Source organism: Saccopteryx leptura, chromosome 4, assembly GCF_036850995.1.
Source record: "Saccopteryx leptura isolate mSacLep1 chromosome 4, mSacLep1_pri_phased_curated, whole genome shotgun sequence".
Lineage (NCBI taxonomy): Eukaryota > Metazoa > Chordata > Mammalia > Chiroptera > Emballonuridae > Saccopteryx > Saccopteryx leptura.
The window spans coordinates 181,406,489-181,424,044 of NC_089506.1; the positions used below are offsets into that span (position 1 = coordinate 181,406,489).

Sequence of the window (17,556 nt, forward strand, 5' to 3'; positions counted from 1 at the left end):
AGAAAACTCATGAAAATAAAGGAAAAGCAGATTGCCAAATGCCTTCACAAAAGACCAGAACATTCTCTGCGGTAATATATGACTTCACGGAGTCAGTCTTTCTGCTTTACAAATCCCTGGGGCTTGGATTTAAATGTGTTGACATTTCACAACTAGACTAATGCGTCTGAAATTGAGTAATACTCTGAGATTATCAAGGATGATCTCCTCCACTTATGCCCCAAAGATTTATACATATTACTTGGTAATTTAACAATAGGACATATGTCAGAGGAATAGGAAAAATCTTTATATCACTGTGAGATAAAAATGTAGCCTTCAGTTATAAAAGTGATCACATCCTGGGATTTTAGAGAAAGTCTAGTATCCTGAAGGGCCCAATGATGGTTAGGACAGGGATGAACCTAGAGGGATTGCTTATACCCCATGGACTGACTCCATCAGAAAAGTTCTCTGGGTAGGTTAAACTGGTTTAGCCATGGTTATCAAAATAATTCACATTTGCATTGCTAGTCACAGTAATTTAAAATACATATATAGTCAGTAGAATTAATTAAAAAAAAACTGTAGCTAGCAAATCTGAGACACAAACCTTGTTTTTCTAATTTATTTGTATTTCCGAGTTAATGATTATTAACTTAAAAAAATTTTTTTAGGACACAGATGCCTCTGATTTTAAAGAAATACGTGGATCCAAGTCCCAGAAAAATGCACACTAACACAGACCTAATGTTAAGAGGCCTTATTTTGAGCAGGCTGGAGGCTCTCAGCCTAAGGGCCCCGTGGGGCTGTGGGGCAAATACCGAGAGGACAGACACTCCGCAGGTCTGGACCTGCCCTGCTGGGCGTCAGCGGAAACCATTTGCACTGATATGTCAGATTTCTCCCTTGACATATTTCAGTCTTATTCTTTTCTATGCCTAAAGCCATTTCCTTAGCTCAGGCTCTTCTCATCTCGTCTCCTCAGCCTCAAACCTATTCTATCTACAAATCTTGTTACCCACTATTAGATCAGTTCACTGTCTACTAACTCAGCTACAATAGCTACTCCTCACCTACAGTACTGAGTTAGGTGTCAAAGCACTCCAAAATAGATACAATTTCGGAACTACTTGCCCAGCCTACTTTCGTGATACTCCTCAACAGGAACCCTCTGCTTCGGCCACCAGGCTGCTGTCTCGCACATCCCCCTTTCTCTTCGCCCAAATCACTTCTGTGCCTAAGTCTTTTTCTTCTCTGCTCATTTGAAACTTCAGGTTCAGCTCACATACTACCTCAACTTGGAGCTGTCTTAAAATTACTATATTCTGAACACCAAATGATTTCTTTTTCTGAACTGCAAAGGGTTTCTATTACATTCCCTGGCCTTTGATTAGACTCGCCGTTTAAGGCTTTCTGAGCCATTTCTCAAACTTTTCTTTCATTTCCCTTTTGCCCTAAGGGGTGATCACACAATAGATACTCATCAAATATTCTTAAATACATAAATTTTAGCTTTTGTCTTCAACCTATGTATGTCCTACTTAATTAATTATAATGCTTTCCATATTTTATTTTTTTTACAATAGCAATTATTTTTAAGCTATGTAAAAAGACACATCCTAGCTAAAAGCAAATCAAATTATTATTTACTTACATAACAAAGGTAACCAAGAATTACATTTGGCAAAACTATACCTTAATTTATTTTTAGAACATTTCAGTGAAAATGGAAAAAGAAAAAAAGCTCTCACTCAGACATAACCAGAAAATTGTAGACCTAATCAGATATTTCTTCACTTATGTCTTCCTTTTGGTGCTTTTATGTCTTTATTACTATTTAAGAAATAAGATTCTGCCCTCTTCTGGCTCCCAAAAAAATTTACAAAGATTTTTCAGAAGAATTAAGAGGTCTTGTTTTTACTAGGCCCTTAAATATGCTGAATGTTATCATTTGGTCTGATATAGAAGTAGTTCAAGTATGCATCCTCTCTCAAATTCATGGCGCTATTTATATTATTAATGTTTAGTATTTTTCACCCTTTTGTTAGAAGAGTAGTTGAAAGAAGGAATTTTAAAAATCATTTAAAACTTATTTCTATATAGATATTATCTAGTCTACTTCCAGAAAAGGTAAGATCAAAATTCTCCAATTTTAAGATATTTGGTCTCTGAATTTCCCCAAGTAAAATGGAAATATTCTTTGACTCCGACTTAACAGAGCTTGTGGGAATTGGTGATATTGTCTGAGTGATTCAAATATCTCTGGTAAATATTTATAAACACAAACACTTTAATACTTGATTTTCAAAACCGGGGTGGGAAATGGCTACCTGGATTCAAGTTCCTTGGTAGAGAAATGAAAAGGCCAAAAATGGCTAAATGAAGAGATTGTCTAGGTTTGTGAGCAGCAGAAACAACAAGACTTTGCAATTAAATAGATGTGGTGGTAAGAAGGGGAACCAAAGATAGCACAGCCATTGACAGGAAACAAAAACATTTAAAGAATTTCGAAACAATAGAAAAAGCTAAAAACAAACAAACAAACAAACAAACAAACTAGTTACTATCCTCTTCAACTCAAAAGATTCTCTTTACCACACTTTTTGCCTCTTGGTGATTCTTCTTTCAAAAACGAACTCTTCTAGGCTCAACCATCCCTTCCTCTCTTAAAGCTTCAATTTTTCTGTGCCATTATCCACAAATATCCTGAAACTGAAATAAGCTTTTCTCAACATTGTCAGGCCCTTGGGCTCATTTTTTCTTTTCAGTGCCAAATTTTCGATTATCCTCTGCAATATGACTTTTTAAAAAGCAGTTGACTTAACTGTCAAACACATGGCTTTTTCTCAACTACTCTTGACTTTTCCATTCATGAGAGATTACTTTTATTTCCTTATTCTCAAAACTCCTCCTTTTCTTTTGGGCAACACACTAGACTGCATTTACTATTTCTCTAAATCTTTTTAGCCTCCTTTCCTGAGTCTTGCTTTTTGTCTGTAAAGCTAAACTTCCCCTTAAGTTTTCTTTTCAGTTGTCCTTCCTAAACATTCCTTGAACAATTTCATCAATTTTTGAGGCTTGTATGTCTAACCCTTTTCTCTCTTCCAATTATATTTTCTCATTTTTAACCATATTTAGTAAACTTCTCCACTTATTCTAACATCTCAAATGTAATGTCTAAAACCAGAATTCTCTACAAAAGTTCATTAAAATTCATTTCTATTTATTTTATAAAGTCAATCTTTTCTTTCCGGATAAAACACAAGTTCTTTAACTTAGCATAAGGTCTTCCTGCAGGCCAATTTTTATTCTGAAACCACTACTACAGTACAGATTAAACTCTAGCTTCTAGTTGAGCTATTTTCCAAATATGCAACAGACCTTTTAACCTCAGTGCAATACTTCTCCTTGGAATAACCTCACCCACATACTTATCTATTTAAAATTTCAACTGTGCTTTGGGTTCCATACCCAATTTCACTTGTTATACTTACTGGGTAAATTGCAACAGAAGTGACTTTGTTTTCCCTTTGCATTCATGGCACTTATTAAGAGAAAGTTTGATGATACTTGCTATCATTTGCTTTTCACTATAATTAATTAAGTTCCTTGTCTCCTTCTGTAACTTGTTATTTACTTGACTATATCCTGAATATTTTTTAATCATTCATAATAGCATTTAGCATGGTGTCATAAATAGTATACACCTTTCCTAGATAATGAAAAACCAATTATGTCACTCAGCATCCTGCCAAGAAACCAGAAATCACTCTAGGTCTTTCAAAGGTAATTTAATGTAGACATCTGGTTATATAGATGATGAAAGAGCAGAAATGCCAAAGAGGATATAGTGAGGTAACCTAGTCCCCACCCCTTCTGAGTAGGAGGGACTACAACAAGAAATACCAGGAAGTAGTTCCTGCCACCAGGAACCCAGAAACTAGGGTTGTGCAGTGAGCTAGTACCGCTGTGGGGACTGCCCAAAGGAAGCTGGAGAGAAGGGAACCATAAGAAGATATAACTATTGCCAAATAAGGAAAAAAGGGAAGCAGAGAGACAGAAGAACTACTCTAAGCATCAACTCCTATTCACCAATCTTCTGTTAGTGCCCCCTAGTGGCTGGATCTACAGAAACAAAAGGGCAAGGAAGCCTCCAATACAAGGCTGAGGGAAATAACAGGCAATGGCTGGCCATGAAATCCTTCAACTTCTAATGGTTAGTTTCCTGTTTATTACCTGTGCTATTTTCTTGTATATGCTATATCTTTTTAATAATGCCTATATTTAGCAAACTAAAATGTAAGAGCACATATTGTCAAACTTCGGTTGTTTGTTGCACATTATATAATATATACATCTTTTAATGCCTAGAACCTAACTAAATGTTCCGTCTGTGGGGAATCTCAATATAAGTGACAGGCAGGACCTGACTTCCAACCATAGTAAACAAAATAGGGTGAATAGCTCTTCTTCCAAGCTAAGAGCAGAGTACATACAGGTCTGTGATTTAAATAAATGCTCCTGTCTGGGACACTGAATCTAAAGGGTAGTAATGTGCAGAGAAGAGTATTCACACGACTACTGCAAAACGGAGAGCTCAACAGCATGACAGTAAAACCAGGGAAGGCGCGTTCGGGACCGCGGCAGGGACAGCACCAGCAGCAGCATCTTGAGAGGCTGCTTGGTGATAAGGTAGGCGTTGCTCACCTGGTTCTGGCTCATATTTTGAAACTGCTTCTTCAGCCTTTCTGTCAATTTTGTGAATTCTTTTATTCTAGATTTAGTCAGTTCTATTGTTTAGAACCAAGGGCTCTAAATTATTATAAGCTACTGACAATCTCATGTGCCTGAATTCTCTGGTGTGTTATTTGTTAGAAGAATACTTCGGTGAAATGTTATAGTACATATGCAAGTGTCATTACTGACTTCATAACCTGATCATTAGGACTAGGTAAGTTGCCATAAACTGACATGAGTACCTTTTCCAAGTTGAGAAGGCTTATTTCAGATTGCAGACGAATTTCTGGTTTGTTGCTTTGTTGATCCTTGAACTGATGGAACTCTTTTTCCAAAACCTTATACTTATTTTCAGCATCATTAAGCTGTGTTAAAAAAAATTTTTTTTAAGTATATAAGAGCCATTTATAAACAATAGATGTAAAGTTTAATATTACAGAATTCAATTCAATAGTGTCATTTCTTTTCTTACTCTGTCCATAGTAGAAAACTTAGAAACAAAGTATAATGAGAAAAATTAAGATATCTAGTAATCCTAAAAATTTGATAAATCAACTGATTGACAAAATTTCAAAAACAAATTTTTTATAAAACCAGTATCATGAAACCATTTTTGTTAAATTGTAGATGGCAAATGAAAATGTTGCCTTATAAAAATACTGATACTATATATTTAAGATATTGAAATGATTGAGGATTCTAGATATAGCAGATTATTATCAATAAAAATGAAAATGAAAATTTTAATTTTAATGCAGTATTTATTGTTAAAATTGGGTACTATATAAATTTCAAAATTCAAACACTATTATAACTTAAGGTAATTTAAATATGACTTGGCTCAACCCCTTCATATCTATAGGTAAGAAAATGAGGGTCACAGAGCTAATAAGCTGACGACTCCATGGGCCGGCCAGTAGAAGGCAGGACTAGAACTGAGAGCTCTCCACCCAAGATGACTGCTCTCACGGAAAGCAGGCAGGACTTCTTTAACTTAAAACAAAGAGACTGCCTTAACTAAATACTCTACAATTAACCCTAGAACACTTTCAAAACTACCAAAAAAAGTTTGAGGATATAAAGATGTTCTTTTAAAATCAGAGATTTTTAAAAATCAAATGTAAATAGCACTGTTACAGATGCTTTCCAAAAACATAAACCATTGATTGTAACTACCCATCATTAGATAAACCAATTACTTGTTTATTAAGACAGCCAAATTTGAAATACTGAAAAAATGTGTTGCAAAAATGGAACTTAAATGATCAATAATAAATTCTTGTTTTATGCCAATAAATACAAACAATTCTAATTAGGATTTATCTAGCATGTTTAGCTAATAAGGTATATGTGTAAATATGCCATATAACAGAAGTTTCCTTCCTTGAACATCCAAACTTTTATTGTTTAAGTTAAATACAAACCTTTCTAAACTATCTCACTTTTCTGTTTTAAACAAAACCTAATAAACTTAGAATTTGGTATTTTTCCCTCCCATTCAGGGACACAATCATTAACACTTATTGTGGTTACAAACAGGCTGTAAAGCAAGGCATTCTGGGCTCTTTTTCCTTTGCTAAGTGATCCATAAACTGTTGATTTTTTGAGTTCTGATAACTACTTTTATATATTTGAATATACTTTATCTTCACCAGCTTTTGCTGACAGTATGTCTGTCAGTCCCTTCTACATGTCTAGTTAAAACTGTACATATAGTACATGTAACCAGGTTCAGAGAAAGGGCCTAAAAAGTTTGTTTTTATACAAAGAAAATGTAAAATGTTTACAGTCCTGTACTTAGCAAGACAGGCATCTCAGAAACTTTGTGGCCCCACCCCCTCCACAGTTTTTTGCCAGGTCTTTATGTTTTAGGAGGTTCCTGGGTAATTTTTCACAAATACCAGCTTTTTTCACAAAGATGTAAGCGAATTACACCAGTCTGGGACAAGGTAGGAACCTGGGTTTTCTCAAGAGCTCCCCTAGTGATGAACACGTGTTAGAAGCCTAGGTTCCGAATGGCTGAATCCTCCTGATGAATGGGAGAAGAGACACATTTGGTAAATCCCATCCCAACTGCCTACTTTTACAACTTTATCTTTCATATTTTAAATGAGATGTCCATAATAACAATCAAAAACATATTTACCACCACTAAATAATGTGACCTTAACTGACTGTGAACTGCTATGGAAACTATTCTTCAGCCAGAATTTACTGAAGACTTTGGAGGCATTCATCATACATATCTAATCTACAATGAAAGTTTTCAAGAAAGATAAGCTTAATTTTTAACAGCTTGATCCTTTTTTTCCAAAGCAAATATTTATTAAGCCCCAGTTATATGATACAGACTGGCTGGGCTCTAGGCATAGATATAAAACAAAACAGTTTTATAGAGCTAACAACCTGACAATGATTAAATCATCACACTAATGAAACATTTTTAAAAACTGCTATAACATGTCATGAAGAAAAATAGAAAGATAATATCCCATGAAATATTTAACAAAAACTTGGGGAGCAGGGGGGGCAGGGATGATTTCCTCGGGTAAGTGAGGCTTTAACCAGAAACTGAAGGATGAGTGTAATTCACTGGGCTTAAGCAGCACACACAGAGACCCTGTGGGTGAAGCAACACGGTATGCACGAGGACCTGAAGGTAGACCAGGGTGGCTGGAGAGCACAGGGCAAAGGGAAAGAGTGGGACATGACATGAGAGAGGTAGGCTGGCTCCAAACTATGCAGAGGCTTGCAGGGCAAGGTAAACATTCTGATCTTTAACCTATGAGCAATAAAGTGACATTGAAAGTTTCAATGGAGGGTGCCATTATTCCCAAGTGTCAAAACTATCACTCTGGCTGCAACAGTAAGAACAGAAATAAAGCACACTTACAGGAAGCTCGGGCACGGACGGGAGGATCATGCTGGGTTTTAAATGCCTTTACACATTCAATTAGAGATTTCAAAAAGGCAGGTAGATATATAGGTCCAGAGTGCAAAGGAAAGGTCTGGGATATAAATGTGAAAGTCTCAGAGGTACAGATCGTCTCTGTACCCATGGGCATTAATAAGATTGTTTAGTACAAAGTAAGTCTTGAACTTGGAGGAAGTCTAACATTCACTGGCTAAAGGAAAATAAACCTGTAAAGGAGCCTGCAGGGTGGCCAGAAAAAGAGAGGAAAACAAGGAGAGTGGTGTTAGAGAAGTGAGAGAAGGGAATCTGCACAAACAAGGACAATGGTGTTGACGTCAGTAAGTCTGGGTAAGGTGAGAAATGAAAAATGCCCACTGAACTTAGTGACTGAGCCATTGGTGGCTTTGACTACGGCTCTCCGGAGCGGTGGATGGAAAGCAAAGCAGGAAGGGCTGAGAGGTAGAGTACAAGGTGAGGAAATGGAGAGGAGCACGGACAATTCTATCATGAAATTTGGTTCTTAACGGAATTCTCTTCAGTGATATGAAGTGTATTTATGTTTGCTAAAAGGAGATTTATCAGAAAACGATTTTAAGTTGAGAGTTACTTGAAATATAACACAATCTCATGTAAATAATTATAAAGGAAGAAAAATTACCCCCCAAATTATTCCAATAGAGTTCTTAGCTTTGACTTTGGAAAAGAAGATCCAATTTAAAGTATATTTGAATCTCAGTGCAATAAATATTAATTGCCCAGATGACTGAGTTTTAATACACAGTATAGTGAACTATATTATTTCTAGATGCAAATAAACTCTAAGTGTGAAGAGATGAGAGATTTCATCCAACCTGCTGCTGCAGCCGGTGTTTATCGTCTTCTAGCTGCTTGATCTTTAACTTTTCCAGCTCCACTTGGTGAACACAATCTTCCTTGGCCCTACGGATCGAGTTCTGCAGTTCTTGCAAGTTCCGCTCACGTTCTGATTTCAGTTCCTTTCTTTCTTTTTGAAGCTTAAAACAAGTGCATCTTTTTAAGACATTGGCCTATTATGAGCTGCATTATACTGTTCAATATTCTACTATCCATCTATATATATAGTCAAATGTTCAGAATACTTACAAATTTATTTTCATATCCTTTTCAGTAATTAGAGTTAATCTTTTTTTTTTTTTTTTTTAATTTTATTTTTCTCTTCTGAAGCTGGAAACGGGGAGAGACAGTCAGACAGACTCCCGCATGCACCCGACCGGGATCCACCCGGCACGCCCACCAGGGGCGACACTCTGCCCACCAGGGGGCGTTGCTCTGCCCCTCCGGGGTGTCGCTCTGCCGCGACCAGAGTCACTCTAGCGCCTGGGGCAGAGGCCAAGGAGCCATCCCCAGCGCCCGGGCCATCTTTGCTCCAATGGAGCCTTGGCTGCGGGAGGGGAAGAGAGAGACAGAGAGGAAGGAGGGGGAGGTGGGGGTGGAAAAGCAAATGGGCGCTTCTCCTATGTGCCCTGGCCGGGAATCGAACCCGGGTCCCCCACACGCCAGGCCGAAGCTCTACCGCTGAGCCAACCGGCCAGGGCAGAGTTAATCTTTAAATTACTGAAATTATAAATTTTCAATAATTTAATTCTAATATACAAAGTATATACAAAAATCCACATAGGACCTGTATAATTTCAACTGAAAATGCCCTAATTCCTATTTGAATTCAAATTCAATTTTAATTCCTAACTTAAAATTCCTATTTGAATAAACTCACTTTAATATATTAACAAATATTCCCAAGTTCCTTTTCTTCTTTCAGAAACTTATTTTCTGCCCAATCACCCAGAAGATAACAATCTCTTAGTATTAGGAACAAACATACAATTTTTATATTTAAACATCTAAATCAATTTAGAAATCCCAGAAAATAGATAAAGATAAGGTTAGGGTGATATGCTGAGATGACTTAAAGAAACATACGGGTAGGGAAGGAACATATAAATTTAACGTGGAAAAATTCTAATTATTTTGAAATGACCTTCACAGTATTTAAAAAAAGGATTTAGGGTAAAATTTAGTAAGACCTAACAAAAATGCTAAAATGCTAACTAGTCCTAGAACTCATCTGTTCTTGGGATCTAATCTTTAATAGGCAAGAAAGAGGGGTATTTCCTTCTTACTGAAAACAAAATCAGTATTCTAGACCCCTGAGCCTGTGCTGTATTTTCTCTTCACGCGAGAAGTGGCACTAGCCATTCCTTTACATAACGGGAAAGTGAACCAAATATCTCCACTACTGCAAATGTCAGCCAAACTGGCTGAATCCTAGTTAACTATTTCAAGCAACACACACTTTCTACCTATTCTTCACCTTCTAAAACCTGAAACCTGCTTTACCCAGTTGAAGGGCAGTTTTCTCCAGTGTTTGAAAGACAATTTCTATGAACTATGAGAGTATTAATGGAAAGAAATGAATGGTATAAACCTCATACATGGATTCTGTGAAATAAAGACATTTGATAGACAAATACAGTACCTCTGATTCTGCAACGGCAAGCTGCTGCTCCCGTTTCTCTAAATCAATTAGGGTTTTTTGAAGTTTTCCTTCCAGAATAGTATACTCAGCCACCTGAAATATAATAAAAGTTACCTTATCTTTTCAAACTCCAACTCAAAACATGTTTTGAAAATGCACAGACAAGACACTATCATTAGCAATTTTCCTTTCCTCATCCAATTTCTGTACAAGGTATTACCTTTTTCTTCACTAGTGACTCTCTCTCTCGATCCCGCTTCTTCCACTCTTCCGCAAGAGCTTGCATGTGAGCCAGTTCTTTCTGCTTTAGCTATAAACGGACGAGAAATCACGTCAGGGAAAAACCCTACAAATTTCAAGTAACAAATCAGTTGTTTTCAGTTGAAAAGTAAATGATCACTGATATGTTTCTTTCAGGTGTTCTATTTCATTATTTTTTTCTTTAAATTGAGGTAAGTAATAAACATGTAAGTATAATTCAGGAGAGTACATGGATTTAGAGACTGGTGATTCCAAGTTCCAGAAGGGTACACTAAACGAGGACCTGAACTGCCATGTTCTTAGCCTTTGAACTCGAACCTTCAGTGGTAATTTTGCATAAGATCACAGACAAAGTTTAGGAGAATCCTGAGTGGATTCTGCCAATCTGTCACATTTAGAATATTTTTTTTTTAATTTTTCTTTAGGAGAAAGATATTCTTGATATTCAAAGGGACTTGATAGGGGACCCATGGAACACAGTAAAGCCTACTATGGAAAGAGAAAAACATAATAAATAGGCAAAAACAGAGTTTTAAAGTAACATTTCAAAAATAACCTGATTTTCAAAAATATCTTCTTGCATTTCTTTCCACATTTCTAGCTCAAGTGCTGCTTTGTATTCTAAGGTTTCACGAGGCTCAGTCTGGACTTCTGAAGGACAAGGTGCGGGAGGAAGAGAAGGCGGCTTCTGTGGCAGAGCAGCTAACCCCTAACGTGAATAAAAGAGCATGCTGGAACAAATGCACTTGCACACGTACACAGCAGATCCATGTTAGAGAAAACTGATCACATTCAATGACATTTACCTGAAGTGAATCAGAGACGAAAATCTCACGCATTTTTACTAGTCCGTAATCTTCCAGAGTCACTGTATAAGAAAGATTTATTATCCTGTTATTTGACCTACAAATAAAATCAGAAATACATTACAATTCACGGAAATGTTTTTAGATTAGTTTTCCTTTTCAGCCCCCACGGCCTTAGCACTGAGGAGGCACTTCCTGCATCTGACTCGACTGAAACTGCAGCAGCTGCTATAAGCTTCAGGATCCTCCACGTAGGAGATTTGATTTGGTCACAAACACCCTATTAAGTACATAATTACGTTTACTACAAAAGGACCTACAGCAGCTATAGAATGGAAAAACTGAAAAGGATAAAGAAGAAATTTAAATCTCACGGCCCATCAGTTATTACTGCTAAAACAGTTTATTTCCTTCCTCTCTGTGTTATGTATATGTAATGTGCATGCACTCATGCACATTAAGATCGTACAGTTTTGTCCTTTTTCTTATTTACACAAGAACATTTTCTCAAGTCATAAACATTAATTCAAAATGTAATTTTAATGCCTGTAAAATATACTAAAGAATTTATGTAGTAAAATAAACTTTATATATAGGTTATTCTGAGTCATTTTTCTACTACTCCTGGGATGAACACACTTGTAATTAAATCCTCTGATGGATATGAGCATTGCCTCAGGATAAGAACTAAAAGTAGGATAACCATGTGTTATTTTTATTGATACCACTCTCTAGCATAGAACAGCATGTAGTATTTATCATTAAATAAATAAAAACAAGACAAAATGTTAGAGGAAAATAAAATCTTGGCAATAAAAAAATCCATGGCTTTGTCTAAATCAAATATACTCCATAAACCCTTGATCAAACAAAACTTTAATGAATGGATCACACACAAATAGTATTCTTAATTAATCAGTTTTTACATTTTCTTCTAATCTCACATATTTTAGATGAAATTAAAGTAAAATAAAGCACTACCAACCACATCTGAAGTTTTCACTTAGGTAAATTTAGAACTTAAGTCTACAGAGCAGGGCAATAAATGTTAATATTGATAACAAACTATTAAAATAACTTCAGATTATAAGAATTTGATTATTTTCATTATATGCTATTTATGATGACAGAAAAGAATGCTAATTTTTAAGAGAGATTTTTAATAATGAGTTAAAACACAAAGAATTTTCAATTACTCAGAATATATGATTCTCTAAAACACATGTTCCCAGATCTTCAAGTGAATAAAAATTATACAAACCTTCACTCGCTAGAAGTAGCTATTGAAGGGAAAGAGTAAGGGAAGAAATTTCTATAAAACTTTTAGATTTCAGCTTTTTAACTGAGGCTGATTTCTTTTTACTTTCTTACTATGCTTTAAAAATAAAAGCAGGTCATATATAATGTCAAATGGAACTTAAATTTCTATTTAAAAATTTTAGAAGATTACTAAACAAATATATTATGTCTGAAATAAGTAAATTCCAGCTTTTCGCCATGGCAGTGAATTTCAGGGCCCAAAAAAATTGCTTTAAAAAGTGTAAAACATTCTCAGCCTTCAGTAATGAGTTAAGAGTTAAAATATTTTTAAAGTAGAAAATCAGTCATTCTCAATGCAAAATAATGTATGAATACATTATAAATTTGACCCTGAATTATTAAATTAAAAGATCCTAAAATTTAAATTGTCAGGCTAAACAGAGGGGAGGGAAATACTCAGCAGAATCAACATTACAGTATTATAATAGGATCGATTCCCCACCTTGTGCGGGTATAATGGGTATCAGAAAGCTAAAGAGAAAACTAGGACATACTTCCCACAGGTAAAAAAAGATGATAGGAAAAGATAAGGTTGTAGCTAATCAGAATAAAAAGCACAGCTAAAATCAATTTTGCTAAAGGCACTACCCTTGGGCTGCTGTAATAGGCACACTTTCACTGTAAGTTTGACGCCAACACTGTTCACCATTAGAACCCAAAAAGCGCGTTTTTTCCGAAGACAAGATGTTAGAAAGCTGGATTCTGGCGATTCCCAGAAGTAAATCTTTACTCATTTTATCCTTGTGCCATAATTCAATCAGCAATGGAATCCTGAGGAAGAGAGAAACAAATGTTCATACCTACCAATTCTGAGCTAGCGCTCTTTTGGATTAATATCTTTGAATTCCCTTAATGTAGTCAAAGATATGGAATGTAAAAGCTTAATGCCATAGGTAACAAATAAAAACTTCTGTTGCATCTTCTACACCTCTTTTTATGCAATAAAGAAACCTAACACTACTATTTCCACAAATGGTTAAATTTTAGTTACCTTTCATTCTTCCTTTAAACATATACACAAATTTAAATTTTGATAAATCGAAAAAGTAAAATGACCTTTCACAGATCTCATTTTTTCTTCACAACAATAGCTGAATTAACACCTCCATTTTATATAGATTTAAAAAAGTAGAAAAAGCAAATAGTACACTAGTCATTCAATGAATCAATAATGAAAACGAAATAGTTCATACTTATCTTCACATATTAGAAAAGGGCAAGACTACTTTTCAAAGCTCCTTCATTATTTACAGACTTTAAATGAACTTTTAATATCTAAAATTAGGCAAATAAGATTATGAAAATTTGAAAAGAGCCTTCACAACCACATAAAACTTTGTGATGGAAGCACAAATATCAGGCATTATTAGTATATTTGTTTCTAGATTCTCAGATGCATAAACTGGTATGGATTTAAACCTATAGGAATTCCTCCTGTTTATAAGACACAAATTTTCAAGAGATGACTTGAGAAGATAGTATCATATGCAGAATATAGTGTATACATTACCTTAAGAAGGTATCTTGCAGCTGATGAGGCATAGTTGCAAAATCAAATGCACAGTAAGATTGGGGAAGAAAAACTTCCATGTTTTTTCGAACTTCTACAGGAGGATTAGTCATAATAGGAGCTGCACTTCCAAAGAATGGATATGAGTACCTAGAATTTCAGAAAAACAAGATTTTCGAGTATACATACAAAATTTACAGTCTGTTAATAAAGTGAGCAAATAAAATTTTAGATGAATAAGTGGTGCAAATACATTACTGTTTTACCACCAACTTTAAAATTATACAAATATTCTTGATGTTCATATAAAAATTATAGAGAAAATCTATTAATTGCATAGTGGTACTTCCCAAGTTGCTTTACAGGTAATTTTTTTTTAATTGACTTTATTTGAGTGACATTAGTTCACAAAACCATACAGGTTTCAAGTATACAACTCAAGAAAACATCATTTGCACACTGCATTGTGCACTGAACACCCCAAGCAAAGTTTCTTTCTGTCCCTATTTTCCCCTGTGACAGGTAAATCTTTTAATGACTCTCTGTGGCAGAAAGAGAATTCTGGTATTTTGAAGGCAATGACACCAAATAAGGAAGAGATGGTCATTTTGATACATCCCAAATAAGACCAAAAGGAATAAAAATGACTCCACTAAACATAAACCGAGTTCCCATTTGGGAGTTCCTGGAGGGCTCCACTGCTGTCTTTCTCATCTCTGCAGTCCCAGGAACAAATACGCAGCTCCCGCCACACAGCAAACGCTCAAGATATGTTTGCTGAACTTAATTTCTAACCCTATTTTCCTTTATGCAATCATGTCTTCATCACTTACGAGTTCAAGAGCCCTCAGTCAACTCAAAAGGGGTGCATTTATGGTGCCCCGTCTTTCAACAGAGAATCAAGGATGAAAGCAACTCAGATATACTACAGATGACTCAGAGTGACCAAACACTGTTTCTTCCTTTCATCATAAAAACCACGCCAGATTAAATGCAATGCCTGACTACTGCTGAACTTCTTTTTGTATTTAAAGCCAAATATAAAGATATTATAACACTCACTAAAATTTCATGTTCTATCTTGTTATTCATTATGAAAACTAGAATTTTAACCACTAGTAAAAAGTTGTTTTCCTTATAAGAATCCCATGCATTCATTCAATTCCAATGTAATTACATACCCATTGAAATTAGGGCATCTCAGAGAGTTCATGCCCCAGAAATTCAAACCCTGACCACCCCACTACAGGGTGTTACAATTAAAAAGAAAAAAATAAAGCAAACACAAACTTTTTCTCAAATATCAGTGTTACCTGACAAATGCCATTACATAGTCGTAAACTACAATTTCATAACAATGCAGAACACGGTAACATACAATTTATCAGAGAAAAAGCTAAACAGCTAGCATTTTTAATAACTTAAAATGAACCAAAGATAGAACCAACAGTACTTTTTTAAAAAAAATTAAAGTTGACATACAATATTATATTAGATTCGGGTGTGTACATTAGCCCTTATCATCACATACTGACCTATTTCTGAATCTGTCCTTGTCTGTACCCCTAATGTGCCCCATGCACACTAATGTACTACCAGGCACACTTCCGGCACAGTGCCGGCACTTCATGATCAAACAAATGGCCCCAATGGCAGAAAGGAAACACACGTTAGTATTAGTGCTTTCCGAGTGGGCTTGTACAGGTTTCCCTTTAATGCATCTAGTTTTAGATCATCCCTGTTTCTGTGCTCTGGCCACTGTCCTCTTTTCCTCTTTAAGTATTCTAAGATCCAATTCACTAGTAGTGGCAGAGAGATCTCAGTTAAGGGAGTAGAGAAAAAAAAGACAAAAAAACTGAGGTAAAGAATAAGTAATGATTCTATTTCTAAAGACAACTTTAAGTGATATTATACAAACTGAGAAAAGGTATGGCTGTGAGAGATAACCTTTCTCTAGTCTTCAGTTTTCAAACAAATACAACTTTAGCAATCGTCTTTCAGCCTCTATCATGGGGTAAGAAGCAGAACTTAAGTTGCAACGGAAAGATTTCCATTCTATGGGCAAACAATAACAGTGCTGGGTCCCTTTGATTCTGTCCATTATTCATACCAAAACTCAGAGGATTTTGGAAACAACTTCATAAGAAATCCAAGAATTGACAAATTAAATGCAAGTATGAGTTGATTTATGTATCTGAAAGGTAGGTATGCTTCAAGTAACAGCAGGAAGCAAGATGTAGCTGCCGGCATTCCTGGGAATGGCAATCCAAGGTGACAAAGATTTCTCACTTTAATCACATAAAGATCAACAACTTTATTACAAATGCCACTGCTTGCGCCAAAGAAATTTATGAGGAGACACTAAATACTCCAAACTAAAACACGTTATATTATTTTTATTAATTTATTAAATTATTCTGTTATAATTATTAAATTTCTAATAATTATTGCATTTCTATTTCAGCCAAAAATAGTCCGTTATTACTAAAAAACTATTGTATAAAAGCCACTTAACTGACAAATATTTTTTTCAATTTTTTATATTGAAAACTGGACACATTCCACTTTGAGTTCATTAACTATCGTTTTTAGATTCACAGCTATAAAATGTAGTATTTAGGAATATAACCTCCATTATAATACACTTTTTAAAGACAAATCAGATACTTTCCATTATTTTGACCTGTGCCATCATTTCCAGAAACAACACATTTTAAGTTTGAGTCACTGTATTTTAATTAGAGCTATTCATAAATAATTATAAATACTTATAATTATTACACTACAATAGTTGAGACTGTTCCCCCTCATACCACCAGTGCCAGCCTGGTGTAAGTTTAAAAGCATTAGAACATAGCCTTATGCTCTTTCAGTACACCACCTTTGGTGACATTTCTCTCCGCAACTTCCCAAATAGAGGAAAGGCATTTCTCCTCAGAAAATAATATTTTGAAACCAAATCAATTCACACCTTAATATACAGTTGATTGGAAAACCAACTTCCAAGTCATGGACACTCCTTAAGTCTATTGAAAAGCAAAAATGATGCGATGTTGCCGGAACAGCAATCTTCTGTCCTGAGGCTGATTCTGGAGCATTGGATGTGGCCACCGGCTGGGCCAGTGAAGCAGGTACAGAAGAACTGATGGCTAAAATAAACGTAAAATTGGTTTTTAAAAAATTATATTTGCTAACAGTTTCTCTTAAATTGTCCAAATAAATTAAAGATTACCTCCTTTACCATCAAGCAAGGAATGTGACTATTTGGTTCTATAAACATCTGAACTGAGGCATAAACATCTGAAAGTGACTTGTCCCAAATTATACAAGCTTTAATGTCCACCAGAGAACTGTGTAATAAAGGGCTTACCCTCAGCACGCACAGCACAAAGAAAAGCACGCGGTTCTGAGGCAGTCACGTGTGACAGCAGCCTGACAGGCACTAACTTATTTCCCAGAGGCAGCTGAACAGAACTTAGCATCTGAAGGATTGTATTTGAGACTGAGTGCA

The 17,556-nt window shown here is 35.5% G+C and overlaps 1 protein-coding gene across 1 annotated transcript in view; it reads right to left on the reverse strand.

The window, feature by feature from the left end:
* CEP120 (centrosomal protein 120) overlaps positions 1–17,556 on the reverse strand; it is a 68,071-nt gene that overhangs the window by 21,291 nt on the left and 29,224 nt on the right. The window contains exons 10-18 of the mRNA XM_066382101.1: positions 17,017–17,194; positions 14,046–14,195; positions 13,124–13,306; positions 11,216–11,312; positions 10,966–11,118; positions 10,369–10,458; positions 10,149–10,241; positions 8,485–8,646; positions 4,962–5,084 (exon numbers count right to left, since the gene is read on the reverse strand). Of these exons, the coding sequence (XP_066238198.1) occupies positions 4,962–5,084; positions 8,485–8,646; positions 10,149–10,241; positions 10,369–10,458; positions 10,966–11,118; positions 11,216–11,312; positions 13,124–13,306; positions 14,046–14,195; positions 17,017–17,194 (1,229 nt within the window). The remainder of the gene's footprint in view (positions 1–4,961; positions 5,085–8,484; positions 8,647–10,148; positions 10,242–10,368; positions 10,459–10,965; positions 11,119–11,215; positions 11,313–13,123; positions 13,307–14,045; positions 14,196–17,016; positions 17,195–17,556) is intronic.